At 49.8% G+C, this 27510-nt stretch overlaps 1 protein-coding gene across 1 annotated transcript in view; it reads right to left on the reverse strand.

The window, feature by feature from the left end:
* Positions 1 to 16853, reverse strand: part of TMC3 (transmembrane channel like 3) — a 37000-nt gene extending 20147 nt beyond the window's left edge. The window contains exons 1-9 of the mRNA XM_047738451.1: positions 16768 to 16853; positions 15439 to 15585; positions 12309 to 12384; positions 6821 to 6902; positions 3485 to 3591; positions 2626 to 2724; positions 2379 to 2521; positions 838 to 985; positions 175 to 218 (exon numbers count right to left, since the gene is read on the reverse strand). Of these exons, the coding sequence (XP_047594407.1) occupies positions 175 to 218; positions 838 to 985; positions 2379 to 2521; positions 2626 to 2724; positions 3485 to 3591; positions 6821 to 6902; positions 12309 to 12384; positions 15439 to 15585; positions 16768 to 16853 (932 nt within the window). The remainder of the gene's footprint in view (positions 1 to 174; positions 219 to 837; positions 986 to 2378; positions 2522 to 2625; positions 2725 to 3484; positions 3592 to 6820; positions 6903 to 12308; positions 12385 to 15438; positions 15586 to 16767) is intronic.
* Between the last annotated feature and the right edge of the window lie 10657 nt (positions 16854 to 27510).

The following is a 27510-nucleotide window of genomic DNA, read 5'->3' on the forward strand; positions in this document are numbered from 1 at the left end:
CCGATATCTAGCCTTTACCGGCTTCCCACGTATCACCTTACTAGAAGGACCGATTTAAGGAGAAAAAAAGCTGCCTGAGAATGTGCGGAACGAGATGGAGATCGTCTGGTAAGGTTTACACTGAACTAAAATAGCGCATCAGTGAATGAAGGGAGGGGGAGGGTTCATACATACAGGTTTTTGCTTTTCTTCTTTTCTTGTTCTTCCAGGATTGCCTCCTTTAAGAAAAGACACAACGGAATTAAACGCTTAGCCTTGCCATTAATCATTAATCTTCAGAAACATTGCACGGTAAGGCATGACTTATTATTTTTAATTGAGATTTTTATTGACATCAGTGTTTTGTCTAACGATAAGTGGATGCAGAAGAAATCGGGGCTTGAGCAGAGGAGGAGAAAGGACACATCATTTATATAAGTGAAATAATATAGATTTTTTTTCCCTCAAAGGGGCAGCATTTAGCCATCTGTGCTGCTCAGGAGACCCACGTCCTCGGGTGCGTCTGGTGACCTCGTCCTCAGAGTTAAAGGTAAAGCTCACGTCCCCAGCATGTTACCCGTGTCCGTCTCCCACAAGTTACCTGCGATATGGTCCCAACCCATTATGCAAAGTGTCAAAAATACACCAATTGAAATTTTAGGGGGATGGAGTGAAAGAATTAAAAGAAGGAGTTTTTCAGTGTCTCCTCCTGTGCTCCATGGGATTGGCGGTGCCCTGCCCAGGGAGCGCCAGGGGAGGACCGCCGGCGCCCGCAGCAGCCCCGTGGTTCCGCAGGGAAGGCCACAGCCATGGTGGCAGGATCCCTGACATCCCCGGCCCACCACGGTGCCCACTCACCCTGATGCTGTTCACGACGGCCGCGGTCTTGCTCTCGGCGGCCTCTGGGTTGCCGATGAGGTAATCCCAGGCACAGAACACCCGCCAGCAGAAGGTGTAGTCCTCACCGGAGGCACTGGCCAGGCTGGTGCGGGAGTTCTTAGCCATCCTGCGAAAGAGCGGCCGGGCCGGGTGTGTGAGAGCAGGGCAGGCTGGGTCCTGTCCTCCCGGGGCTGCCGCCCATCCGTGCAGGGCCCTGGTGTGAAGGAGACCGAGTGGGCTGGGTTCAGCCCCCCCTTGTGGGGAAACGGCACTGGACGGTTGTGGGGTGAGCCCATTTGACAAGTGGTCTTGATGCCGTGGTGGCCAGGAGGTCCCTGGGGTGTGTGCGCCCGGGGTGGGGGGGGGCAGCCCATCCCATCTCCGTGCAGCCTGGATGTGAAATCAAACTCTCCTGGAGCTGAACCAGCCTTCCTGGAGGCCCTGCCCATGGAGGGGCAGCGACCCCACCTTAAGGCGCCAGTCGGGTCCCTCCAGCCCAGGGTGCTGCTCAGATGCACCAGAAGGCAGGGCTCTGCACCCCCTCGGGTGGAAGCTCCCCGTCTTTCAGACGGTCTTTCCAGGGTTATCCTCTCCCTCCGTAGTTCTTTGTCCTGAGCCTGCCTCTGTCTGTCCCTAAACTGTAACAGTAGCAAACAGTCCGTCTTGCTGGTGGGGTGTTGAGACCCGCCCCCGAAGCTAATTGAGAAAGATTCTTGTGAACCAAAGGCCCCCAGGACCCCGTGTACCTCCTTGGAATTTTGTGGTTTGATGGGGATGATGATGCTAATGGTCTTTTTTACCCCAAGCACTTGTATGTGCACTGGGCTAAGATGCCCCACGGGGCGGGTGATGGAGACACCCAGGAGGCAGACAGAAGCAGCAAGCGAAACAGGCAGGGAGGGCTGGTCCCCCGCTCGGAGCCTGCCCGTCCGTGCAATTAACCAGCTCTAATACAGAAGCCCGGAACGTGAGTGCCAGCGGGAAACTGGGCCATCGTTGGGGCCGAACGAGGCCCAGGGAGGGGACAGGAGTTGCCTTAGGTCTCATGGTGGAGATGGTGCCTGAGCCCTGGCCCCAGCCACTCTGTTTTCCTCCTGCTGTGCCTCCTCTCGGTGAGAAACGGGCTGTGCAAACCCCATCATGGCACAGAGAAGCCTGGCCTTTGCAGGGCTTGTAGCTAGGTTGCAGGCATACGTACAGTCAAAGGACCACGTTTTGCTTTCTGTAGCCTCTGGTCACTGAGACCACGTTGCTCCTGTCTGTGAGTGCAGTGACTAAATTGCCTGAAATTTTGTTAGCTGCTAAGCCCACGTGATTCTCGTCTCTCCAGACCCGACCCAGAACCTGGCGCAAAGGAGTGAACGTTGGATACGTGTTGGTTAAAATGAGCATATCTCTTTTAGCCTCGGTTTCCTCATCTGCAGAATGGGTACAGCTATGGCTGACCCGTACAAGTTACTGACCAGACTGAGATCATGCATACCGTCCCTGGCATACGGAGGGAAGTGGAGTAGCCGTACTTTCTCAAGAGGATGATGAAGCTGTAAGCAAACACGGCCATCCCCACCAGGAAGTAGGCCAAGGGCAGCCGGTAACCAGCCCTTCCGATCCTTCGCTCCCTGCCGTAGTAGCCGTAGAAGAGCACGGAGTACTGCAGGTAACCCTGCCAAGAGAGCGCCCGGTGTCACCTCCCACCCTCACTTCCGGAACTTCACTGCCCGGTCAGCCCTCCCTCGAGACAAGAGCGCGGCCAAGCCTCAGCCTCACCCCCAGGGACCAGACGGTGTCCAGGTCCTGTGCAGATGCCACGTGCTCCTTGGGGATGGTCTTGCTGGCCGTGCTTCCGAAGGGCTGGCCTGCGATGAGCTGGTAGAGAAAACAGGATGTCCTGTGATCCTCTGGGGCAGAGGGGACCAGAAGAAAAGGGGCGGCCGATCCCCAGATCCCCACGGCCTGGGAAGGCCCTGCATGGCCCAGGTCTCTAGCGGCTGCCTTTCTGCTAGATCGTCACTGAGGGGAGAGTCATCCTGCGTGGGCCGAGCTTCCTGCTTGATCAGCTCACCCGGGTGTCCTCTCACTGGGCTTCTACAGGTGGCTTTCTGAGGTCACTGGGTTTCTGCACGGGAAATAGCCCCATTTATTTTGTGAGGATGAAGCTTAGCTGAGAAGCGGCTTTCATGTTATCACGGTGCTGGTGAGCTGGCCCGGTTGCCAAACTCGGCCCATCCCCTTCTCTTGCGTGGCCCAAGAGCTAAGAATTGTTTTTGCATTTTTAATGGGTTGGAAAAAAAAAATCACAAGCAGAAGAACACATCAGGGCACTTAGGAATGATGTGACAGTCAAACTTGTATCCGTAAATATTCATAAATAAAATTCGATGGGAACACAGACACCGTCATGCGCTCGTGTATCATGTTTCACGCCGCAAGGGGGACAGCACTGGTGGGACCCAAAGCCTCCCCTGTTTGCATCCGGCCCTTCAAGGAAGAGGTCGGCTATGTCCTGCTTGAACATACGGGTCATCCTTCCCACGAGGATAGTGGGGGCGATCGCTTTACGAGGCTGCATGCCTGTCTCCCATTTCGAATGAAAGGGCCTCCTTATCTCCCCCCAACTCGTTCTTACCTCTGGAATGACAATAAAAGCGCCTGTCATTATCGTCAGCACAATATTAATTCCAAACAACCATCTGAGGAATATGAAGTAGGAGGCAACACCAGATCCAAAATGACCTAAAAAAAAAAAAAAAAAAAAAAAAAAAAAAAAAAAGGCTGGTCGATAAGAACAGATAAGAACAGCAACAGAGGGGCGTCTGGGTGGCTCAGTGGGTTAAGCCGCTGCCTTCGGCTCAGGTCATGATCCCAGGGTCCTGGGATCGAGTCCCACATCGGGCTCTCTGCTCAGCAAGAAGCCTGCTTCCCTCTCTCTCTCTGCCTGCCTCTCTGCCTACTTGTGATCTCTCTCTGTCAAATAAATAAATAAAAAAAAAAATCTTTAAAAAAAAAAAAAGAACAGCAACAGATAAGAACAGATAAGAACAACAGAATGAACAGTATAAAATCCGCACAGAGCAAAGTTCTCTGCACCGCAGCCCTGCGATCCTTTGTGTATCAGGACAAAGACAGAGAACGCCATGATTGTACCAATCGGGGTGATCCCCCCAACTAGTCATTTATGGGGGGGGTCAAGAGGCTCATGAGTCTTTCCACATATAAGCACACGAAACAGCCCCTAATTTAATCATTTCCCTTATGACACAGTCATTTAAAATACCTGTCAAATTTCACATTTCACTTTTGTTCAGAAGAATCAGCATTTTTTGAGAACTGGATACGTGCTTTTTTTTATTTTATGTACTTATGAGAATTTCAAGGATTTCTCTTCGAATTACTTTGTCTTAAATTTTTTACTTGGAAATAGAGCAATTTGCTAAGTGTTAACATTAGGGGAAACTGGGAGAAGGAATCACAGGGACTTTGCAACTTTTCTATATAGCTAAACTTTTCTATATATCTATTTTATTCTAAAACAAAGAAAGTGGGGTGCCTGGGTGGCTCAGTGGGTTAAGCCTCTGCCTTCAGCACAGGTCATGATCTCAGGGTCCTGGGATCAAGCCCCGCATCAGGCTCTCTGCTGGGCGGGGAGCCTGCTTCCTCCTCTCTCTCTGCCTGCCTCTCTGCCTACTTGTGATCTCTGTCTGTCAAATAAATTAAAAAAAAAATCTTTAAAATAAATAAACAAATAAAACAAAGAAAGTGTATTCGAGACCAAATTTGTACTAAGAAACTAAGGGAGCCTAGAGATTAGATGAGGATGTGGGTGATTTGTACCATCCTTAGAAAAAGAAACCTCTTGAATTTTTACTTCAAATTTAGCTTATGTTTGTATAATAACTAGAAAAATGCAAAGCATCACAAAGAAAACCAAAAATTACCTATTCTGAGCCCACTAACTTAAAATCGCTATTAGAATGAGTTTCTAGTAAACTTTTAGTGTGCCCCCCCATTCTTATTCTGTAGGTATAGATCTTTGGTATAAAATCAGCATCTCTCTAGATATGTATCTTGAGTTTTTAATATATTGTACGTGTTTTCTCATGCAAAAAATATTCTATAAAATAAATTTTATTGTTTCTTCAACTGAATTTTCCATAATTTATTTAACCTGCTTGAGACTTAAGCCTCTGACTTTTCGCTAGGTAGGGGATTCACTAGGCTAAATATGTCTGCAATAAAGAGTTTCCCTCCAAGGGCAGGTTTCGTAGAAGCAGAGCCTAAGGGAGGGACCCAGCTCACGTGACACTCCGAGGAAGTGCTCTCTGGAGAAAGGGAGTGGGGAGGGGGGCAGGAGGGAGGAAGGGGCAGGGCAGGTGCAGGGGGAGAGGTGAAGGGTCAGGGCGGGTGCAAGGATGTGGTCTTTGCTGGGACCTGGCTTCACCAGATCCCATGTGGAACCCCAGAAGGCAAATTGCACAACACAGTTGGCCCACTTTGCACGAGGAACCCGACTTGACTCCCTCTTGCTCAGGTCCTCCCTCCCTCTAGGTCCTCCCTCAGGCCCCCTGCCCCGGGAGGCGGGGCAGCTGACTTGTGCCCAGCCACTGGAACAGTGCAGGCCCAGGACCATTCTCCAGGGAAGGGGACAGCGGTGAGTCATAGCATCGACACCCAGAGCAGCCGAGAACAGCCAGACCAGCCAAGAAATCTGGGTGGGGAACCCACTGGGTCCTGGCACTGCTTTTGCTGTGGTTCTCCTCTCTCTGTTGTTAGGGAGTGGAAGGGTTTCATCAAAGAGCACAAACATTATGAAGGCTTTGGTTACAAATTGTACCTTTCCCCTAGAAATGCGTTCCAATTTGCATTCCCACCCACTGTGTAGGAAAAAAAAACCTGCTAACTTCCACTGAAATGCTGAAAATTGTGTTCTCTCTGTTTGTGGGCTTTTAGCTTTGTTGTTCTAGGTATGCACGATTTCTTCTATAGGTAACTAAACACAGTGCTACTTTCCTTGGTGATGTCCTCCTCTCCTCTCACAGTCAGACAGGGTCGCTTTCCGTGCTCTGTCATTTCCTGTAATTCCGAGTGGCTCCCTATCTCCTGTAACAGCTCCCAGAACCTCACGGTGAAGGGTTTCACTCCAACAGAGAAACCACCTGTTCCAGAACCATCTATCATGCTATGCTCCACTTTCCACAGCTCTAGGGTTTACAATGTATTTGAACATTTCGGTTATGCAAGTTCATTTGTGTTATTCTTTGTAAAAAGATTTTTTTTTTAGGTGAGTCTTTTGGATGGGCTTCTTCTGTGTACATCTCAACTATCATTTCATGGAGAACAAAAAATTTACATGAGATTTCTCCTGGAATTGCATGAAACTTACAAACTGAGAGAACCCACACCTTCAAATCTTATGTCCTCCTGTATCTCTTCACAAGGTTTTTTAAACACCCCGTGGCCCAGTTTTCCCGTTTTCTTCACTGTAGGCTCACTGTTGGGTTTATCCCTGGCCTCGTTCGCTGTGCGTTATGTGTGTATGTGCTGTGTGTACACGTTCGTGACTACACTGTGAACGTGACTTACTTATTTTTCAGAACATGCTCTCGGAGCTGTCCCTATAGTGTCTGAGAAAACGCGGACTGCTGCGGGTTTGCTTGGCTGTGGCTCACATAAGACCCTCCCACTCTCCTGCGGTTTCTCAGCTGATCCTTTGGGGTCCGCGCCGGGTCGACTTCGGAAGGAAAGGCCAGGACAGCAGAGCCGTAGGGATGTGGGGCCGCTGCCGTCCTGGCGGCGGCGGTGGGACAGATGTCTTCCACCCCCCACCGTGCCACGTCCAGCCGCACTCCACATCATGTCCGCGTGACCCCCCGTGGCGCCTTGCAGTGACCGGGACACCCGGCCCCTCCTTCTCAGGCTGCCGGCACCCCATCCCCGCCACACTCCTCTGAGCTCCCACACTTACTCTCAATTTTCTTTATCCTCATTTCCCAGGGAATGAAGATGACCATGAAGTTACAGGCCAGGCGTGCAAACTTCCTCCAGAGCTGAAAAGGAGAGAGCAGGGTTAGAGAACTTCACAGCGGTCCACACGGCAATGACCCTGGGATGCTAAGGTGCCGAGTGGAGCACAGGCTCCCAGACACACTGTCTGATGCCTTTAATCATGCCTCTGCAGGACTCTGGGCAATACGAGGGCCAAAGCAGCCTCCTCATCTCCCCTGTGCAGGAGGCCCCTGCTTCAGGCTCTGGGCTGTGCTGTCTGTACGAGGCGCTCACACTCTAGGGTCACACCTGCCTTATTCCTCCTGTTCTTGCTCTGGGCATGAAAACAAGTGCCCGAAATTACTTGAGGAATAATGTCCAAATGCACCCATTTGACCCCGCTTCAGGAGTGGGGTCCAGGAATCCACGTGACCAGCAAACTGACCCTGGGATCACAGTGCCTTGTTTTGGGGACAAGGAGTCTAGAACAGTCCCTGAATATGAGCCCCTCATGTGCCTCTCGTCCTGTGACTGTGTTTGTCTCCCACTCTCACTCCCGGCCACTGCTGCCAGCGGTGAGATCTGGAAATTCATCTTGTGTGTTTAAGATGCATTTGCCAAGAGTTCAAAATCCTTATTTTTCTTTCTTTTTCCTCCAAGGAGAATAAAGCAGAATGTGCCCTCACTGGGTCAGCTCCCCACAATATTGGCAGGCTGCTCGTTCTTAACACACAAACAATCTGGGTTTGTGTTGAAAGCAAATGATCTCATTGCTGAAGGAAAGCTCGCAAATGTGATTACAGCATTCTGAACCCAGAGACGCCACGTGGTCCTGAGGCAGACACGCGTGATTCTGTCCTTCGGGAATGTGTCTGCTCAGGCCGGAGCAGCTGCTTGTAAATGAGAAGCTGTTCGAGTTTTATCAGACCGCGCAACTGCTTGTCCTCCAAGCCGGATTCCAGACCCAGCTCAGACCTAGCCACACGCATGGTGGTTTCACGTGGCTTCTCGGGAGACAGGACTAGATCCTTCTCCCTGTAAACCCCCCCACATGGACAACCCTGTTACGTTGATCACAACCTGCCTCACGTCGCCTTGGGATTTTCCCCGTAGGGCACGCGCTATGATGCAGGGGAACACCGAAGCTTTTGCTCTTTCATGCCCTGTAGCACGCAGAAGCGGGGGCTCAGACACCCGTGGGGGCGGGTTTGGCATTGGAGAGCTCTGAGTCTCTGGCCCACTGGGAACAACGCCCCGTCAGGTGCCCTGGGTGGGGGCCCCATACCCAAGTTCCAGCTCCAGCTCCACTGCTATCCTACTGTGCGAAAAGGGATTTTCTTTCTTTAGGATTCAATTTCTTCGTCTGTATGAAAAGCAGGATTCCATCAGAGGTAGGCAGAGCTCCTCATTCAGTTTAAATTTTGGTTAAATTTCAATGAGAATGTCAATGCCCGAGCATACTAACGCAGAGCAACTTTTGGAGGTAAGATATGCAAAACCTCCTCCCCCGCCTTTGGGGCTCATGCAGGAAGTTGGGGGCCCTGACTCAGCTCCCAGGGCCCCAAACCCTCAACACTCATGCTGGTGAAGCAAGTCTACGTTGGCTTCCTACAGGAGCTTCCTGGAGGTAGATGAGATCGAAAAACGTGATTTGTTGATGGCAAGACTCAGTAAGGCAGGGAAAACACACGTCTCTGCTATTTGCCCCGCATCTCCAGGGAAAGCCCTGAAACTCTGAAATGATTTGAGATTTTAAGAGCAACGCAAAGACAAAACAAAAGCTGGGCTTGGAGGAAATAGGTCTTAATTGTGGGCCCGGGTTACTGGGTACCAGAAAGAATAAGCTCGTTCTTTCCTTTTTGGAACGGCCTGTACGTTTGCCTGGAATAAAGATGCTCTAACAAAACGTACTACAGTTTATGAAAAACGAGTTCATTCAGAGCATGTACCGAGCACCTATGTGTGTTTCCGGTACCGCGAATGCAAACGGACAAGACAGCTAAGATGTCAGCTGCTGCACAGCTTACGTCCAGGTGGAGGGAAGGAAGCAATAGATAAGTCAGTGCCACAGGGGGACACGGTCCATCAGGATGGAGGAAAAACTCTTCTAAACCAGGGGATCAGGCGAGGTCCATCTGGGGAGGTCACATGTGAGCTGAGGCTTGAATGAAAAGGAATTGATGTTTCAAAGAAGAATAAGTTGGTAGAGAAGCTGTCCAGGAGGGCAGGGCAGCCCAGTCACATCTGTGAGTTAGCACGCGCTGGGCGTTTTACAGTAGAGGATGGAGGAGGGGGTGAGATCCAATAGGTAAGCAATGGCCAGATCAGGTGGGTCATGGGAAGGACTTAGATTTAATTCTTAATTTAATTCTGATGAAAGCGCATCTATGTATCTGTGTATCTGTCTGTGTATCTATGTATCCATGTATCTGTCTGTGTTTGTATCTTTGTATCTCTCTCTCTCTCTCATCTATCATTATTTTAAGTAAGGGTGGCATGAGCAGGTCACTGTTTCAGCTACCATGCTCCTGTGTGGAAGAGACTGGACAGCAGGAGATGGTACGTGGAAGCCAGGGGACCTGACATCATGAGCAGGTGTCCAATCGCATCACTAAGGCTCTTGGGAACAGTGACCTCCTTCATTGGTATCGTGTGAGACACAAGGACACAGACTACTAGAACCGGAAGGAACCTTGAGAATCAAACATGAAAGCCAAAGTCAGAGCAGGGAACCAATGGCAGAGGGACCTGGGTGTCCTGACTCGTGCCAGTGTGACTCCTCCGATCCTAGTGGTCTCACACACTCACACCTGGCTTCCTTCAGAAGCACAGACACATGCTAGTGCCAAAGAGAGACCGTCCCTAACGAGCTGGAGTCGAGTGGAGACCCACGTGAACAGGGGGTGTGGGCTGGAAACAGGGGAGGGCTCCCCAGGATGCCTTGTGTGGCCGCTCTGAGTGGGGACGGGGATCTCGGTGCTGGGAGTCATGGAGAAAGGGGACCTCACAAAATTTCTTATTTGGAAAATAGTTAACCGTCTTCAGGGTATAAACTGAGGATGATATACAGATGGGCTGCAGGCAGTATGCCGCTGGCTAGACGCCTTCGGCTTTCTCTACCCAGCAGCGGGAGCGGATGCTGGTCCCCAGAAGTTCATATAAAAATATTAGCATTTCTAGTGTAAAAGAAGGTGGAGGAGCGCAGTTCTGAATGTGGGGCGGGGGAGGAGCACAGTGTGAAGACACCGGTCTCACTGACCAAAAGTGGCGGTAACTTTCACTCTGATATACAACAGTTTGTCTGAACCCAACCGAAGGACCTTCCAGTTTTCCCATAGCATTTCATACTATGTAGGGGAATAAAGAGGGGGCACATATGATAATTATTCAAAAGATAATTGTGTTTTCTGTATTTCATCCATAAGCCCCATCATCGTGGGACAGGCGTGAGCAGTCATGGGTATTCTTGGTCCTAGGACTAGATTCGAGTTTTTAAGGCAGGGTCTGTGGAAAGTGAGGGGACAGCCAGGGCAGAACCTCGGGATTCTTTGAGATTTTATAATTTTTCGGGTATGTAAAATTTGTGGTCAGCTTTAAGGAAAACTTCAGGAAGAACATTCTTTGTTTCAGAAAATCTGAAAAGGGCTTCTGTCGGCTTTTGTCTGTTAGAGTATAACAAAGTTAAAAAAAAAAATACAATATCCAGTATTTGAAAGAATATTATGAAAGTAATAAACTTGTCATGTATGGCAAGATCAACTATCAAGCGTTGGGGAAATAATTTATTAATATTTATCATGAGCCAAAAAATGACTTATGTTTTTTCTATAGTGATTATAGTTCTGGCATTTATCCTAGGAGAGAAATTTTAAAAAGTAGGCAAAGGGGGCGCCTGGGTGGCTCAGTCGGTTTAGTGTCTCGATTCTGCTCAGGCCATGACCCCAGGGTTCTGGGATTGAGTCCCACATTGGGCTCCCTGCTCAGTGGAGAGTCTGCTTCTCCCTCTCCCTATGCTTGTGCTATCTCTCTCAAATAAATAATATCTTAAAAAAATAAGTAAACAGGGGTTCCTGGGTGGCTCAGTGGGTTAAGCCTCTGCCTTCGGGTCAGGTCATGATCTCAGGGTCCTGGGATCGAGCCCCACATCGGGTTCTCTGTGCAGCAAGGAGCCTGCTTCCTCCTCTCTCCCTTTGCCTGCCTCTCTGCCTACTTGTGATCCTTCTCTGTCAAATAAATAAATAAAATCTTTTAAAAAAAAAGTTTAGGGGCGCCTAAGTGGCTCAGTGGGTTAAGCCTCTGCCTTCGGCTCAGGTCATGATCCCAGGTCCTGGGTTCAAGCCCCGCATCGGGCTCTCTGCTCAGCAGGGAGCCTGCTTCCTCCTCTCTCTCTGTCTGCCTCTCTGCCTGCTTGTGATCTCTCTGTCAAATAAATAAATAAAAATCTTTAAAAAAAAAGTTTAAAAATAATTACAGGGATGCCTGGGTGGCTCAGTGGGTTAAGCCTCTGCCTTCAGCTCAGGTCATGATCTCAGGGTCCCGGGATCGAGCTCCAAGTCAGACTCCCTGCTCAGTGGGCAGCCTGCTTCTCCCTCTGCCCCTCTCCCCGATCATGGTCTCTCTCTCCCTCTGCTTGTGCTCTTTCCCTCTCACATAAATAACTAAAATATATTTTTTAAATAAACAAGAGGTAGGAAAAGCAATATGTGCCAAGATACTCTTTGCAGGGTTAGTAATGATAATGAAAATCTATAGACAACTCAAATATTCAGCAGCAGACAAATAATTAAGTTAATATGCATTTGTCCATCATGGAAAAGTGTTATGTGTAAACAATACAGAGCAACATGGAAAAATCCTTCTGTTATGTGTGGGGTTAAGTGAAAAAAGAAACAAGAGAAAGGCTTGTATACTACACATCCTCTCCGTGAAAATTGTATATTCAGTGACAGGAATGTGAGATTTAAAAAAAGATACTAAGGGCATGTTTTTTCCTTGCCTTCTAAACATTTATGAAAATTATTGTAGCATCTCTCCAAACAGATAACTTCAATATACACTAAAATTTAGTTTCAAGGAACTGAATGGAAAAAATAACAAACAAAAACCTTAGCATTGGATTATAAAGTGAGCGTTGGGATATATCTGGAACTTTCTCATTACAAGATGTGCAGTGAGAAGAAAAGCCTACACGTATGGCTGGGAGTACGTCAGGAAGGACGCTAGATCATTTTCTCAAGGGAAGACGCCCTTTCTCGGATGAGCTAGGCTGCCCCAGGGCCGTGCCCAATTGGTAGGTGACCACATCTGGGACTAAGCTCCAGGTTCTGGGACGTGGGACCTCTCAGCTCACAGCACTTCTGCTATGACTGATGGTGCAGCCCGTGTGCAGTGACAGGAACAGTGTCTCGCAACTTCCCGGCCCCAAGACCACAAGAGGGCGTGGGGGTGCCCGCTTCGTAGGCTCTCACCTCTGCACCTGCTGCTTGATAGCCTCGGGTCCTGGTCAGCCTCCCTTCGAACTTCAGCACGATCTCTTTTGCTCGCCTGAGAGGACAAAAACACGACAGTGAGCACAATCTTATCCTACCCACTCTTTTGGCTAACTGACCGCTTTGGTGAGCTGATCCTTGAAATGCACTGAATTTACTGGGATAAGTGGTTAAATCCACACCTACAGGAATAGCAGGGTCAGACAATTAATGTCAGCACCAGTGGGGGGGGGGGTGGACAGCAGTCAAGGGCGCTTAGAGGTGAATGTCACTTTCAAGGCGACCTCCTCGGACACTGAGCTGATGAGACCCTCGTTACGGGTGGCCAGCCCCCCTCCACTTGAGTATGCTCAGTGCTGAAGGACTTTGTTCTTTGGAGCCCCTCGATCTAAAGTCTGCCCCGTTCGTGCAAGGGAGGTCTTACGTGTGCACCCCAGTAGCCTCTTAGCAATACCCACCACTGCTGAGTCTTTCCCTAAGAGATGCAGGAACTAGCTGACTCCCTTCCCCTGAGTGAGACGTGAGCTCATCAGAGTGCTTGCTGGGTTTGGGGGCGCTGTGCCCTCCCTGCCATTATCCCAGCTCCGCGGCCTCGCCCATGCCCTGGCTTCATCCCGGTCAGAACCAAAATTGCAGGTGAGGGTGAGGGTTGACGTCCTACCCTGCCCGGCAGCTAAAAGGCAGAGACCTACACAGGCGGAATAATTTGTTTCATCTCATTGTCTACAATTCTCTTTCTGCAAACATTTTCTGCGCCCTGACTTGGGCCAAGCAGAGCAGGACACAGAGGGACATAGACAGAGTTGCTGCACAGAAAGAGCCCATAGCTAATAGGGCGAAGGGGTCCCGAGGTGACAGTATTGGGAGAGAGTGGCGGCGGTTAGAGTATGAGCGAGGGTGGGCCTGGACCTGGGGTACCAGGGAGGACGACCTCCCCCAGACCTCCACACAGACCCATGTTGATGTAAGGGTCCCGCCCACTTGCTTCCCTGCAAGGGCCATGAACCAGCACCATGCCCTCCCAGACAGGTGTCTGTCGCTCCAGACTCAGCGTGGGCTCCCTGCTTTCCTTGCCGTCGGCCCCCCTCGCTGGCTCCCCCCACGGTCAGGCTTCAGTGGTCACCGTGCTTTCCAGATGCCTCAGCAAGTCCAATGAGGGAGGCATTGCTCCAGTAGCTTCTCAAGGTGATGAGGGAGGAGATATGGGGACCAGGGGATGATAAACGGAGGTGCTCAGAGGACGAGCCACCTCCAGAAGCCTGACTGCTGGCCCAGGGAAACTGTGGGGAGGAGGGCCCTGTCACCTAGGCTGAGCCTCTGGCCAGGCATCAGCCCCAAAGGCCTGGTTTGCCCTTTTGATGGGAAAGTTATCATTCGTTGTGCTCTGCCTGCAGGTTGAAAAGACTCAGTCTCGTACTAATAATTAATGATCATTAATTACTAATTAGTAATTACTGATTACTCCTATTAGGCAGTAATCAGGAATCAGCAGGAGCATTTCTGCATGATTCTTAAAAATTCTGGGGGCACCTGGGTGGCTCAGTGGGTTAAAGCCTCTGCCTTTGGCTCAGGTCATGATCTCGGGGTCCTGGGATCGAGCCCCGAATGGGGCTCTCTGCTCAGCGGGGAGCCTGCTTCCTCCTCTCTCTCTGCCTGCCTTTCTGCCTGTTTGTGATCTCTGTCTGTCAGATAAATAAATAAAATCTTTAAAAAAAAATTCTGATACAACACACGACTTTTTTTTGGTTTTAGGATAAATTGTGCCCATGATTCCTTCGGCTGAGTTCCAGTGTTTCAATAGAACATCGGAGTCAGGGTCAGAAAGCCTGGCTTTAAATAAAGCTCAGGGCTGACTCTCGGAGGCTGTGTGTCCTGGGGTAAGTCACTTCACATCTCTGAGAATCAGTCTTCCATCTGAAGTTGCCGTCCCCGCTCAAGGGAACACACACGGGGTGGGAGCCGACACCAGACAGGGAGGGTTAGCCAGAAACTGCTGAGACTGGAAACGACAGGTGCCCTTAGCCATCTGCAGAGCCGTCCGGGGCCTGCTGCGTCTTGCCTGCCGGGGAAGCCGACAAAGCCATGATCTAATGGGAGACAAATGGGAAGCCTGAGGGGCTGTGTGCTTGGCATCAGGAAAGGGGCGCTAACGAGCTTCCCATCAGTGGGGCTGCTGCCTGTCTCTCCAGGAAGGTCCGTTTGGCAGGTCAGAGTAGCTCATTAAGACCATGCAGTGAACTCCCTCTGCTGCGACCGGCATCCGCCCCACCCATCAGGACTCGGGGGCAGGGGCATGACTTCCGCATATCCGAGACAGTGGGGGCACACTCGCCGCTCATCCGTTTAACCTCGGACCTCCCCGTGGATCTCAAACTTCAGTAAGTGAAAGAATCCACCGGAATGTGTGTTAAAACACGGGCCCCGTCTCTCCCACACGCTCTGATGGGTCAGCTCTCAGGGCCATCCGGGTTCTGAGTCTTCAACACACGCCTGCTTGCCTAACAGGACACGTTTTTGGAAGCAGGCGGCAGGTGTCTTTCTGCCCCATCACCTCAACTTTAAAGAGAAAAAAAGTGGCCGAGAAATTAAGAGAGCGACCCAGCATCGCTCAGCTGAGGACTGGGAGGTGGTGGTCAGCTCCAGGCAACCCAGCGGCCACTCCTCAGCTGTTCCGAATTCTCTCACGGATTCTGTAGTGCGACTCAGTAGCATGGTTATCTGGTTTCCCATAGAATCCGGCTCCCCCCAGAAGGAGTAACTGCCCAGCAGGGGGAATTACCATGTTTCCCTCCCGGCTTATAGACTTGTTAGGTTATCTTGTTCCCCTCCAGACACGATGCTAAAATCTAGTGTTTGAAAGGAGGTAGAAAACCACAAGTCCCATCAACACACACACACACACACACATATTCCCCAACCCAGACACACATACACAGACCCTCACAGAGATCCTGGCCACCCTGAGGCCCTTGTGACTTCTCTGAGTCAGGTCGAGAGCGCCTGCCCGCCACTCTAACGTGGGTCTTTGTGCTCGTTTCTGTGAGCAGGTTGGGGCGGTTGCGTGGGAAGCATATTTGCAATAATCAAAAACGGCTGTCGTAGCCCTCACCTCAGTGCTCCCAGCTTCTGTCCCATGGTCCAGGGTCTGCAGCGAAGGTTCGCCATGAGATCCTTCTGGAACTGGATATTCTGGAAGATCTGTTCCGGATCAGTGCTGTCCCCTGCCTCATCAGCATTAAAGCTGTCATCCAAGTTGCTGAATGGATGGGGACATGAAGGAGGAAATCTGATTAGTGCTGTTGCTTCCAGCAAAGACCTTGCCCCGGGCACGTTCAGCACCTCGCTGCCCCAGGTCATCTGTGTGAGGTTTGTACACGTGGGGGTTGAGGGACCCAGGGAGGCAGAGGGAGAATTTGGCAATCTCCGGCAACCCCGGAAGGACACTCATTGGAGTCTGTCACTTTGATGGGTCGATGAAAGAAAATCGTTTCCCTGGAGGAAAGGTGTCATCAGAGGACATCACAGAAGGAGACAAGAGGGCGCTTATGAACAATTCCTGAGCAGCTGCATCTCGGATGGGCAATCTCTGTTTCAGGCCAATCGAGATCATCCGCTCATTTCAGAGACCGGGCTCCTCCTGTCCCCCAGCTCTGGAGGCAAAGGAAAGCAAAGCCACGCGCTGCCCTCCAGAGACCCTCCCTGCGTGCCCACTTCCATTCTCGCAAACCGAGACAGTGGAGGCAGAACGGCCAGCAGTGTCTAGAAACAAGAATGCAGCCGAGCAGGTTTACGTGGCGGACAGTACAGGGCAAGAGTTACTGTGTAGGGGAACCGTTTTCCACACGTAGATGCATCTATTCCTGGGAACAATTAACGTGCTAACCCGAAGACGGCTGATCAGCACGAGGGGAGTGTTGTGCTCTTTGCTCAACAAGTGAGACGAAATCGTTCCTTTGCCTTTCCTGGAGTTCAGACGGTTTTTACTTACTCATAGGAGAATTTTCTCCAGTTTCTCCAAGTTAATGGAGGTTTTAATATACCTTTGTAAATATCTAACGGATTCCAACAGCACTACCCCCACCCCCTTCTTCCTAGCCCGAAGCCCTCTCCGACAGACACCTTATTTACTCTGATGGATGGGTTGCCGGCTCTCACTTGACATTGCCGACCGAGTCAACAGGGAGGACACGGAGAGCGCACGCCCGTGGGCTCGGCCAGGCTGGGGTAGCTTGGATTTGGGTCCCCCGGTCAAGGAGCAGGTGGCCAGCCCCGCGGTACAAAAGCCCGGAGAAGGGAGTTTCTGGGTCCATTCTGAAGGCGTGGGGAGTGGGTTGGGGGCTCTGTCCTCTGGGCAGCTGCAGCAGGGCTCTGGGGATACGGGCCCCCCTTCCTCCACACACCTGCTTTCTCTGTGGGCGGAGGGCAGGGACCCACTCACCTGAGCAGCAGGGACTCCTGGTACAAGTAGTGCTGGCCCGTGTTCCTCCGGCTTCGGTGGCGCGGACATGCCTTGGAAGCTTTCATGGGGGCTGACCTGCTGCCAGTGACCTCTGGGGCTGGCCTCAGGGGTCCGCTCCCACCGCGGAGGAGGCTTCTGCCGGGGAGCTGCTCGGTGCTGCTCTCGCCGGTTCTCAGGAGCAGGAGTGAGCGTCTGCAGCAAGTCCCCTGGCAAGGAGGCCCGTGCACGTATGTAACGCTAAGGTGGCCTCAGCAGCCCAGATTGGCTGGAGTCTGGGCAGACGAAGGCGAAAGGCTCGGCCAGGCTGAGCGAGGGACCGCTAGGTGCTGCCCGGATCCTCACGTCTGTGACCCCTCGCACCCAGCGGGGCTCTGCCTTTTGTCTCTTCCTGTGACTGGTGCTCACGAAATGGAATGCAGGCACAGATTTTTTTTTTTTTTTTTTTTTTTTTTTTGCTCTCTCGTGTTTACCACTCAAGAAAGAGGCTTGCAGTAAGAACCTTGCCTGTGCTCGCAAGGCAAAGTCCAGGAGAGGACTTAAATCCTTTCTCAGCTTTCCTTTTCCGCTTGGACAGAAGCCACATCCCCCCCCGCCCAGGTTGCAGCACAAGTACTGCCTCCTCCCAGCCTGGATCCACGGGTCACTGACCTTCTGCCCTCTCTGCTTTATTTCTATCTATTCACTTTCCCCCCCAACATCATTTATAAGCGTATTTCAGAAATAGGGACACGCCCCCCAACTATTTCAACGTGATATGAACAAGACTCAAAGTAACATTTTCTTACAGTTTACATTTTCTAAGTGTGGCCACGTTAATCAGCAGGATAATCCCACTGAGGCGTGGGGTGAGGAGGTTTACGAGGCCCCCTGGCCTCATAGACAAGATCTGGAGAGAGCAGATGCTCATGCCGGGTCCGAAAACAGACCTGCTGCTGCTGTAAGAGGGGCCCCAGCTCGGGCTGCTCCTTGGGGACACATCGGCGGCTTTCCTAGGAAGAAAGGGACCCAGTCCCCTTCCCACCCACACGTCCCCCTCTCCAGTCATTCACTGGGATTCTCTACCGAAACATTTATCCCCAAATCCAGGATTTTCCCACCGTTTCATGATATAAAACCCTATTTTCTGATTAACACACAAAAGGGCCTGTTTGCAGTTTGTACTCACTGAACAAGAAGGCGCAGGACTGGAACAGAAAGGTCCATTTCTGCTGAGCAGACTGCCTGGTGCCCTAGAGACTCAGCATGCGGGGTGGGGGGAGAAATGAGTGGGTGGGGGTCACACAACGGGGCAAGAGAAAGAGACACATCCATGGGCAGCTCTAGGCAAGGGGCTGGGGCACAGGCTGCTTTCTCCCCTGTATGGATTCCTCCATTGACTCATTAGCAAATCAATTAGATCGTTCTTTTTTTTTTTTTCTTTTAATTGAGATACCTCTTAAAAGTCTGTCCCAGGCTGGAGGCCAAAGGCAAGCTGGAGCCCTAGCCAGGGTCCTGAGGCTCAGGGACTGTCAGACAGGGTGCTCAGACCTAGAGCTCAGGGCAGCTGGTCCCCTGGGGGGGGTGGGCGTGCCTGTGAGACCAGATCGCTTGTCTGCCAGTTTGCCTGGGGCCATGTGGTCTGATGCTCTGTTTGGTAATACCGCATAACATCTGCACTGGTCAGATGGACAAAATAGTGCATGTAATACGATTATTTCTACCCAACCCTCTCCCCCACCTTCTTTTTTTTGCATTCTTTTAAAGATCTTTACCTAAGGGATTATTTCTGAGCATTTCAAAGATGTTTTTCATCCTACTTTTTCTGAAGGTCCTTCTGCATTAACATTTTGAGCATTTTGTCTCTTCCCTGCATATGTGTGTGTACAGATACGTGTGTGTGCGCATGTGCATGCACATTTTAAGATTTTATTTATTTATTTCGTTTTTTAAAGGTTTTATTTATTTATTTATCAGAAAGAAAGAGAAAGGGAAGGAAATAGCATGATCAGGGGGAGCAGCAGGCAGAGGGAGAGGGAGAAGTAAGCTCCCCACAGAGCAGGGAGCCCGATGTGGGGCTCAATCCCACGACCACCTTAGTTAGGATCATGACCTGAGCCGAAGGCAGACACTTAACTGCCTGAGCCACCAGGCATCCAGAGATTTTATTTATTTATTTGACAGAGAAAGAGTGATCCCAAGTATGGGGCACGGCAGGCAGAGGGAGAAGCAGGCTCCCTGTCAAGCAGAGAGCCCGATGCAGGGCTTGATCCTAGGACCATGAGATCATGACCTGAGCCGAAGGCAGATGCTTAACCCCACTGAGCCACCTGGTTGCTGCGACTATTTATACATTTTTCAGTTTTAATATATATGTGCATCTCTCACCTTTCCATCAATTTCATACCTAGAGCAATTTCCATGTTATTTTTCAATTGTTTGTGAATGCGTTTCACCAATATTTAGTGGGATATTCTATTTAGAACATGAAATACTCAAACGTTGCACCATTTCTCAAACATCATGTTATCCCTCCACGTGTTTTGTTTGTTTGTTTTGTTTTGTTTTGTTTTGCCACCGATGACTTTTGGGCTTTTCCCATCATTTCTTTAGAATTAGTTTTGCAGAAGTGAACTGACTGGACCAAAGGGAGTATCATTACAAAATTCAGTCATGTTGTCAAACTGAAGTTGCTCTCTTCCCCTGTATGCGGATTTAACGTTTTATTATTATTATTACCGGTAAAAATGAGTTTTTAACGTGGTCAGATTTGTCTGTGGTCTCCCTCTGGCTTCCATGATCTGATTTTTTAAAACTCCCTTTGAGGTCCACCTGCCGCCTATCCTGGCGATGAGTTCTAGTGAGTTCTGTGGCTCATTGCTGCTCCTCCCCCACACCAGCCGGGCACTTGGGATGCTGGTTCTCTCCCCCAGGACTTGCAGGCTCCCTGGGGCAGGCAGAGGAAGCGCAGACGGGGGTGGGGGGCTGCTGCTTCCAGAATGCGAGGGGATCAATCACCTTTTTCGTGTTGCACACCCTCTGACAATTTCATCAGAGGTTTCAAGGGCTCTGGGTATTAGATCGGCGTCTACAGACAGAAGGACGACAAGCCCCTCAAATGCTCACAGTTGGAAACCTGAAACCCCAGAGACGATCCAATGTCAAAGTGAGCTAAAAACCATTGTTTCTAGACCAACTGCTTATAGAATTTTGTGGGGGCAAAAGGAAGGTAATGAAGGCGGAGGGAGAGAAGGAGCCCTAGAAGACCTATTTGCAGAACCTACAAATCCCTTTGAGCAGGGGCGGGGGAAGAGCCCAGATCATTTGGTTACACATCCCAGGAGGTCCTAATAGAAATGGTCAGATGGCTTAGCTTACAGGAACAAAAACGTTCATAACCTATGTCATCGATTAAATGATATTCTCTCCCCCGCTAAGGGAGTTCTATTCAGAGACAGTAATGCCCCTGAGCGCATCTCAGAGGAAGGTAGATGTCCCTCGGGCCACGCCAGCCTCCCTTCTCAATGGCGTCAAGTCCTCTTCTCTGCATTTTCCAAGAGAGACGTTTCCACCTCGGAGACATACCCACACCCCCAGGGTATTGCTTCAGGAACCCTGAAGCCTTGGCTTTGAAGTTGAAAGCTCTGTTTTGGGTCCGAAAGAGGCGATTCAGGTGAGGGCCTCAGGAAACGATTGTTTCCAATTTTCTGGGTGACAACTGAATTTGTCAGACTCGAGCGGATGCCAGTCGGTGCTGAGTTCCTCACGAACTCAGCGGCTGCGGAGGAGTTTGAAACTGAGCAGACACCCTGAGATTTCCATCCGGGGTCACGTGCCGGGTGGTGACTCATGTAGCCGATGAGCGTGTCCTCACACAGCAGAGGGGGGCCGGCTTGGCCTTGGCCTCGGTGGCCCCCCACACCCAGTGAAGACGGACTGTCCCCACCCCACAGACTCCCTGCAGACGAGCTGCTGATGGCCAGACGGGTGGCGGTCAAGACACAAATTCCAGAGCCCCCCGTGCTGCTCTGAGGTCGTGGCTCCTTGAGGAAAGAAGGGCTTTTGTGTAGAGAACACCATCTAAATGCATGCCCCGTCCTGGGACACGAAAAACAGAATCGAACTTGCTCGAACGTCGGATGAAGGCAAGCAGCTGAGCCCCTCATCAAGCAGGCACTTAAGACCTGGCTGTGATTCCTCTTTAATGATTTTCAGATTGCGAGCTCCCGAATATTCGGGGACGAGTAGAAAGCCCAGCGGACGCCGTCTCTGGGCAGGGCAGCCTCCTGCCAGCATTTCTCCAGGTCCCTGTGGAGATGCGGGGGAGCAGACGGCAGAGAACAGGCCCGAGAGCATCTGTAGACGGGCCAGGACCACACAGCTGAGCAGGTCCGGACGGAGCATCTTTGTCACCCACCACCCAACCACGAGGCGAACCAGGGTCCTGCCTCGGCCTGCGTGTGGCGTTCTTACAAACTTTCTTAACAAAATGATCTCCATTTTTTTCCCCCTCAGTTTCACGGACATCCCTTTTCATCCTGTTTTGACATACCATTTCCTGTTTTATAATGATCTTTTGAAGTCCTTTTCCTTAAAGTGCAAAGCAGTTTCTCCCTTAACACTTACTTTACTTCCCCCAAGCAAGACTTAACAAACTGAAAGCCCTCCCCCGCCCCGTTTTTCTTCTAGAACTCTCTTTCCTTCATTGTGATTAAAGGGAATTTTCCCAGGTCTACCTACATCTCTGTTGATTTTTAAAGAGGAAAGTTCGGTTTTGCCCCATGTGTGTCCAGAAATAGTGTTCACATGTGAGTTCTGTTCTCATCGTTCGCGAGGGTCTTCTTTACAAATCACGGATTTTATACTTTTGCACAAAAGCTGAAAACAAAGGTTTGCATATTACATCTTTGTCTAACAAAGACAGAGTTTACTCTAACGTGTGTGAATGGAAAAAATTGAGTCTATCATTTGTTCTGTTTCTCCTAAGACTCCAACTCATCAACTGAGATCATTTGCAACGACCTTGGGAGCACCAAATTTTGGTCACTAAAAACAGTGTTACTGTGGGCTGGCTGGGTTACCCTGGAGGAGTCACAGACTGTCCACGAGCCTTTATGTCCCCTCCTGTGGGCCAGAAGTAACCTTGCAAGGTTGTAGATGCTCGTGTGGACGATGGGTCTAGCACAGTGCCTGGAACGTGGTTAGAGCCCCAAACTGACAGGTAGGTTTTACTGTTGTGTCTCTGATCATATTATCATTCCAACCCCACTATGAAAGCTCGGCTGGAATGGTTTGAGCTCAGTTGTTTTATCCGAACCATTGTTACGACGTCGTTCTCACGACCATCAACCTTATTTTAACTTTAGCAGGAAAGCTGATGAGAACGGCGTCAAAATTATTTATTTCCTGACAATGGACTGGATTCATGTAAGGTGTATTGCGAAGCTACTTGTTAATTCCAGGAGAGGCATGCTCTGTGTTCCCCTCGGTATACCCGTCTATACGAGTGAGACTTTGAGAAATGCCTTCCTCCTTCTGAAAAGCAGACAGACAAGCCCGAGAGGAGGCTGATCACCCGTGCGGAGTCTAAGCGGGTGTTTGCACTCATTGCAGTTGGCTGTGGGCGAGGGGAGGAGGCAGCCAAGACCCGGAGGCACAGGGATTCCCTTCCCAGAGCTCACGGGGAAGCCGGCTGACAGTCCAACGGGCCGGGACTGTGAAACCGAGCATGTGGTCTCTGCCTGATTGCAGGAAGAGGAGAAATTTGGTAAGTGGTAATTCTTCTCGAAGTTCAGAAAGGAGACAGACCCTCACTGGTTACGATGGGGCCTTACTAAATTTCTACGCAGCTGGTCTGCAACCTGTGATGATGTCGGCACATGGGATGGAAAGTGTCAGTGTGCCATCAAACACTGTCACAAGCAGAGACCCTCAGCCGTAAGTGGTGCAGCCCGGTGACACAGGCCTATAGCTGATTGACGTTGACTGTGTTTTCCTTCTGGGCACCGAGACACAACCCCCTCACACCAGCTGCTTGAATGCGGTTGTGATTCCCTTTCAATGCTCAGGGAGAAGGAACAACTCCCGAGTGCCAGGAATTGGGTGGTGGCAGAGCAGAGAGAAAAGGTTCAGGAGGGTGCAGATCAGGAAGCAACGGGACTGAGTGCAGAAGGGACGTCTGTCTGCCCAGCAACCATCAGTGCTGGGAAGACAAGCATCAGTGGGGGTGGGGAGCTGCGAGGAGCTGTGGTGGGGAGCATTGGAGAATGACCCACTCCAGAGAATGGCGCTGGGACATTTGTCTGGTGGGGGCAGTTGGAGACAGAGCCATGGCGGGTCTCCTGGGGACCCCGTGAACATCACGTGCCTAGCGACTCCACTTAGCCCCCTTCAGCTCCGTGGAGAAGAGAGACGGCCGGCTGCTTTTCCTTGTTGGTTTAACCATATGATACACCATCCTGTAAACAAATTAATTTCCCCCAGGACTTTTGAAAGCCTCCTAACTACATTATCATTTTTCTGCATAAAGGAAGCTTAGCAAGAGAACAATTACGGAATGGACTTCAAATGATCTCCAAGTGGAGACGGCCGTCCACAGAGATGGGAGGAAAGCACGGACAACATTTGGCTGGCTAAAATCTGAGATGGTTTATTCTGAAAGCTGGGTTGACCCCTTCCTGTCCTTTCTATCTTCCGGCAGAAACCCTCTGGCATCCTCATTTAAACTTGTTCTAGTCCCCTCCTCTTGTCCATAGCCTTTCTGCTCTGTCCCCTCCGATCCAAATGTCAAGGCCAAAAGAGACGTCCCAGCTTGACCGGTTCTGGTATGAGCTGACACGTTGGGGTCAGGGAGTATGAGCGAAGGTGCCAGAAAGGTAAGGAACCAATGACCACATTCATCATTGAAGGCTGGCTTGTGCCTGGTCCCGTGCATTCCATTGGGGGTGAAATGAAAAAAAAAAAGAAAGAAAGAAATGCACAACCCTCTCCTTAGTTAAAGCCACGTGGGCCTGGCGGGATGACAGGCAGATCAGGCAGGAGTACTAGCATGGTAAGTTGTTTTACAGAGGGAGGAAACATTCCCTTCACGCAATTTGGGGCTTTGGCTCAGCTCAAGAACTCCGCTGATACAAGACAGATTAACAGGAGGAAAGCCTATACCTCTGACTGAATTTTTGCACATATGTAAGCATCTTTGCAGGAGAATGAGCAGCTGCAGAAGTGATCAGAGAAGGAAGCTTTTATACCTTTTAGTCAAAAAAAGCAATACCTTTGTGTGGAATTGATAAGACAAAGGGGTCTGGGCTGTGGGTCGGGAATGGTGACAAAACAACAATGTCTGTCTTACCTGGGAACAAATGGGGGACAGAGGGTTGTCCTGGCACCTGCGGTTTCTCCAGCTCCTGTGATTCAAAGTGATCACTCTGCCAAAGTGGCCGATTTCAGAGTGACGGGGTCTGCGCCCTCTCAGCTGGGTGGATGCCTGGAACTCTAGAGGGTAGAAGAGAGGAAAGGAGTGCTGCTTTGTTGGGGCCCTGGAAGGTAAATCCCTGTGCTGAAGGCATGGTGGAGGCCAGCAGAGGGACACGGATAAGCCATTCAAGACTGAAATGCCTTTGGGCCCCTAACCACCTGCAGGGGGGGCATGGATGCTTAGACCCCAGGCCCTGAGAAGACAAAGGTGGAAGGAGCTGGAGTCCACGGTATAGGTCTGGCAATCCAGGGAACCTAACACACTTCTCGCCTGGTGTGTCCCTAGGATCCGGGAGATGTGTTGGACGAAAGTCAAGTGAAGCCATCAAGCCTCACTCGCCAATTAAGCACGAGCCTCACGCATTCAATAATTCATCCCGTGCTCAGCACTTCCTGACATCGACAGCATGCCAGTCCCTTTGTGAGCCCCGGGGAACGCGGGGGGATGGGAAACCATCCAAGGTAACTGGTGTTGGGGTCTGGTGTCTGTTCTTCGGAGTCATGGCTTGGGTCAACCGTGAGCCCTAAGCTTGGACTGTCCTGCCACGCTTCTGAGGAAACGCCCCCGGCCCCCGCCGTCCCCAATACAAGAAGCCAGCATTTCTCTTTTTCAGTCTGCCATTCAGGAACTGGTGACATCTGTCCCCTTTGGGCCTCAAAACTTGTCCCCTCCGTCTATGCAGTTGGACCGTCATTCCAAATCACCTGTCTCTTCCCTGCTGCCTCACCCGCTGGCCTGATCGTCTCACGAGGACGGTCTTTTCTCCTCTACTTGTGGGATCTGGGTCCCCCACGCTTTCCTGGAGCCCCGCATAACCAAACACAGATGGCCCTTCACCGCTGTCTTCTTCTAAGTGTGTCCATCTAGGCAGAACCCCAAAGGGAGCCCTTCTCCCCATGTCTCCTCCCTTTGTTGCCCCGTTTCTCTCATGACCCCACCTGCTCCATCCCCCCAGCTTAGCCCCCCAGCCCTACCAATCGCACCCTTTCCCAGCCTTACCTACAGGAAGATTCCTGGAATTGCAGGAAAATTGTTCTAGACACAGGTTTCTTGAAGAGGCATCTCTAGGTCTGTGATAATGGGGTGGGAAGGAGGAGGACAAAGTCTTGGCCCCCTTCCAGAGGTTGGGTTTGAAGTTGAAATGGAATGAGAAATTTCGAAGAGTTTGAACTTGATATTAGTAAACTTATGAGTGCCTCTTCATTGATTATGGTGCCGTCCCCCCTCTGTTAGCAGATACTGGGAAGTGAGCTCATATTTAGTAAGCATGCCCTTCCTTTCTCTTCTAGCTTCTCCATCAGTGTGGTAGGTACAGTCTTCAGAGAAGATGGGATCTCGGAGCCTTTCCTGGAATTCCTCTACTGGTATTTGAACATCATTAACATTTCCCTCCGTGACCCTGTGGCTCCTGCCTGAACACATCAGGGGCTAAAAGATCATTTTCTCCTAACGCAGTCCACTTATCTGCAGATTGCCCTCATCATTAATCCTTCTTTATATGGATCTGAAATCATCGTTCTAAAGTTTCTACCCATGCATCTGATTATTATTTTCTGGAGCCAGAGAACTGACAAATGAGGATAGCCAGGATGCAGGACACAAGGTCATGACAAAAACACAGAAGAGTTTTTGTATACCAGCAATGAATAATTGGAGTTGGAAATTGAAGAAACAATACCATTTATGATCGCACCAAATAAGGGAATATTTAGGTGTACATATATCAAAATAGATACATGAATCGTATGTGAAAAACTGTAAAACTAACAAAAGGAATAAAAGATCTAAATACGTGGGGAGATATTTCATATTCATAGATTGGAAGACACATTATTACGAAGATGTTAATTCTTACCAAATTGACCTACGGATTCAACAACATCTCAGCTAAAATGCTAGTAAGCTGTTCTATATGTACCAATAAACACATTCTCCAGTTTATATAGAAAGGCACAAAATCTGGAATAATCAACACAACACCAAAGAACAAAACTGGAGGCCTCACTCTACCCAGTTTCCAGACTTACGAGCTATGGTAATCAAGAGAGCACGATGCTGGTGAAGGAAGAGATGTATAGATTAATGGGACAGAACAACATCCAGAAATAGACCCACAGAAACAAAGTCAACTGATTTTCGACAAAAGAGCAGAGGCGATTCACTGGAGAAAGATCAGTCTTTTTGACAGATGGTGATGAAACAGATGGGTGTTCATACATAAAAAAATAAACTTAGAAACACACCTTACACCATTCACAAAATTAATGCAAAAGGGATTAGAGACCCAAGAGTGAAATGCAATACAATGAAACTTCCAGAAGAAAACAAAGGAGAAAGCACACATGGTCTAGGGTTTTGTGATGAGTTTTTAGATACAACACTGAAAGTATGATCTGTGGATGGAAACACTTGTTAAGTTTGGCTTTATTAAAATCAAAGCTTCTGCTGTGGGAAAGACAGCGGGAGGAGAAGGAAAATATAATCTACAGAAAGGAGACCACATTTGCAAAACATATATGTGGTAAAGGATCTGTGCCCCAAATATGCAAAAAGCTATTAAAAATCAATAATAACACAAACAACCCAGTTTAAAAAAATAGATAAGAGATCTGAATAGACTCCTCACCAAAGAAGATACCCAGATGGTTTATACAAGTAAGTGTATGAAAAAATGCTCCACATCATTCATCAGTAGGGAAACACATGTTAAGACAATGATGAGATAGCATTCCAAAACCTTTAGAAAGGCTAAAATCCAAAAAACTGACAATACCAATTGCTGGTGAAGATGTGGAGAAACAGGAATGCTCATTCTTTGGTGGTGGGAACGCATGATGATGCAGCCACCTTGGAAGATGGGTCAACATTTTCCTACAAAAGTGAACGCAGTCTTACCCTGAGTCATAAGCCATAAGAATGATTCCTGTAGTCTTTGAACTCACTGCCCCCCATGTAATTGTGAGCAACACTAGGCAAATCCCAGGGAAGGAGCATTCTATAATACATTGACCCGAAACCCCTAGAACTATCAAAGTCGTCAAAAACAAGGAATGTCTGAAAAATGATCACAGCCAAGAGCAGTCCAAAAAGAAATAATGTGTGAATAAGATGTGGGATCCTGGATGAGATCTTTGAGCAGAAGAAGGTCATTCAGTGAAAACCAAGAAGATCTGAATATATTAGGGACTTTAACTAATAACAGTGTATCCGTATTGGTCCGTTAATTGTGACAGATGATCCATCCAGATGTAAGAGACTAGTGACAAGACAAA

This window comes from Lutra lutra, chromosome 7 (genome assembly GCF_902655055.1).
Source record: "Lutra lutra chromosome 7, mLutLut1.2, whole genome shotgun sequence".
Classification (NCBI taxonomy): domain Eukaryota; kingdom Metazoa; phylum Chordata; class Mammalia; order Carnivora; family Mustelidae; genus Lutra; species Lutra lutra.